Source organism: Vitis vinifera, chromosome 7 (genome assembly GCF_030704535.1).
Source record: "Vitis vinifera cultivar Pinot Noir 40024 chromosome 7, ASM3070453v1".
In the NCBI taxonomy this organism is placed as follows: domain Eukaryota; kingdom Viridiplantae; phylum Streptophyta; class Magnoliopsida; order Vitales; family Vitaceae; genus Vitis; species Vitis vinifera.
In genome coordinates this window covers 10,965,852-10,968,265 of record NC_081811.1, presented here as the reverse complement: position 1 = coordinate 10,968,265, position 2,414 = coordinate 10,965,852, and the positions used below count along the sequence as shown (strand labels likewise).

The 2,414-nt window shown below is 42.7% G+C and overlaps 1 protein-coding gene across 1 annotated transcript; it reads left to right on the top strand.

The window, feature by feature from the left end:
* The first annotated feature begins 339 nt into the window (after nt 1–339).
* LOC100256767 (uncharacterized) lies at nt 340–1,737 on the top strand. The gene has a single exon (XM_002264062.2). It carries the CDS (start codon nt 340–342, stop codon nt 1,735–1,737), a length of 1,398 nt encoding a protein of 465 aa, XP_002264098.1.
* The last annotated feature ends 677 nt before the right edge of the window (nt 1,738–2,414 follow it).

The window sequence follows — 2,414 nt, the reverse complement described above, 5'->3', positions numbered from 1 at the left end:
AGATATGAGAATGTTTGGGTGTCCAAAAAGTTACTCCATTAGAGTAAATGATTGCCTGTAATGGTGATCTTAAGCAGGCTTCCAAGGCATTAAACTGGTATTCATTGATTCATGCTTAGTGATGAAAAGTGCAGACCACTTAACCAGTATTTTAATACAAGCTACCTACCAAATGATGGGCCTCTTGCTTTTAGAGCGCTCCACATTGAACATCATTTAAATTCCTTGCTCCATTGAAACATGGTTTTACATTTAAATATAGTTTGTTTCCCTTATAAATAAGGTAGAGTTAGTGGAAGAAAATTGCAGTGAGAAGTAATAGAAGTGATTAGAGAGGAAATGGCATTACCAAGGTATGTGGTGCTGAAATCAAAATATAACGACAAGTACTTGCGGTACATCCATGAAGATGTGCAGATTCATGGATTTCTCCAATTCTCTGGAGAGGAGGTTGTGACCCCCTACTCAAAGTACCAAGTGGAGAGGGCAAAGAATGGCAAGGGACTCGTGCACATAAGATGCTGTTACAACAACAAATACTGGGTAAGGTGGTCCAAGAACCACTGGTGGATTGTTGCCGGGGCCGACGAACCAGATGAAGACCAATCTTCATGGTCATGTACCTTGTTCGAACCTGTGCACGTAGATGGCAATGCTCAAACACTCCGATTTCGCCACGTCCAGCTCGGACACTATGCCTGCTTATGGAGACTTCCACCTCCTTATGGTTCTTGTTTGTTTGCAGGATCAGCCTCGCCTAACAAGGACCTCTGCGATGTCTGTACAATCATTGATTGGGAATCACTATTGATATTGCCAAAACATGTCGCCTTCAAGGGCGATAATGGCAACTACCTCAGTGCCCGGACGATCGAGGGACACCCATATCTGGAGTTTGCATCAAGTGACATTGGAGACCCGACTGTGGGGAACGAGGTCTTCACCACTCACGATAGAAGCGTCCGCATAAAGTCACATCACTTCGGCCGATTCTGGAGGCGCAGCCCTAACTGGATATGGGCTGACTCCGATGATTCCACCACCAACAACTCGGATACTTTGTTTTGGCCCGTTAGAGTTGACAAAAATGTGGTCGCTCTCCGCAACTTTGGTAACAACAATTTCTGTATGAGACTCACCACCGAGGGCAAGACCAGCTGTCTCAATGCCGGGGTCTCCACAATTTCCAGGGAGGCACGCCTGGAGGTGGCAGAGCTTGTTTTATCAAGAAACATCTATAATGTCAATTTTCGCCTCATGGACGCTAGGATCTACGACCAGAGGGTCATCATCATGACCACCGGAGAAGCCATTAACATGACCCATGAACCGCACACTCAACAGGTGAAGCTCTCGTATACAGAGACTAAGAGCCGTACTTGGAAGGGCAGCGTCTCATTGAAGTTGGGTGTCAAAATCACCATGGAAAGCGGCGTTCCATTCATCGCTGACGGGAAGTTGGAAATTTCGTCCGAGTTTAGCGGTACATATGAGTGGGGAGGAACTGAATCAGTGACTACTGCAATGGAGACTCTGTACAATGTTACTGTGCCGGCAATGACTAGGGTGACCGTGAGCATGATAGCAACACAAGGTTCATGCGATGTTCCTTTCTCCTACTCTCAGCGCGACACTTTGACCGACGGGAAAAATGTTATTTACAATATGGATGATGGTGTTTACAATGGCGTCAACTGCTTCAACGTCAAGTACCAGACCAAAGAAGAAAAGCTGTGATGTGAAATGCTAAGTGATCGCGTTCCTTGCCTAATAAAATTGTGCTTGCCTTTACTTTTGGGACTTCCGGAGAGTGTTGTCCATGATTGGAGAGCGCTTTAAAGAAGAGATGTTTCTTTTATTTAACCTATCTACTTAAGTTTGTATTTTCTAAGTATTGATGAAATAAATATTATGTGGGTTTTGTGTAGCTCTTTTTCCTTTGTTTTTTGTTTTTTTTTTTTTTTTTTTTGGTTTTAATATCTTGTACTTAATATACTTACTCACATCTCATCTAGACCATTCTAACTCATTTCCATATCTTAGAAATGCCTTGAATGGAGGAGAAACATATTACTTTATATATGTTACACGACTTTGAGTTTAATGACTTATTTGTGAAGTACCCATTTCATAGACTTCCAAATTTTGACCTCCAAACATGAATCTTAATGTAGTTATGTTGGATTGAACACTCATTCAATATAGAATTGCTTGTTAGGAGGGCTGAATTGTAGACCCATGATTTGCCAGATCAGGTTATGCCGGTGCTCTACAATGTAACTCCTTTGGATGCCCCAACGCATGGAGATTTGATGACTATTTGCTCATTCACAGTTACCATTACCTGAAAGTCTGCCCTTATCTCTGAAGGAACCGTAACCACTTAGTGCAAGGAATATTTTGAAATCTTTAGG

Excerpts from the sequence above, each read along its gene's own strand:
- LOC100256767 (XM_002264062.2), top strand. The coding sequence starts at position 340 with ATGGCATTACCAAGGTATGTGGTGCTGAAATCAAAATATAACGACAAG.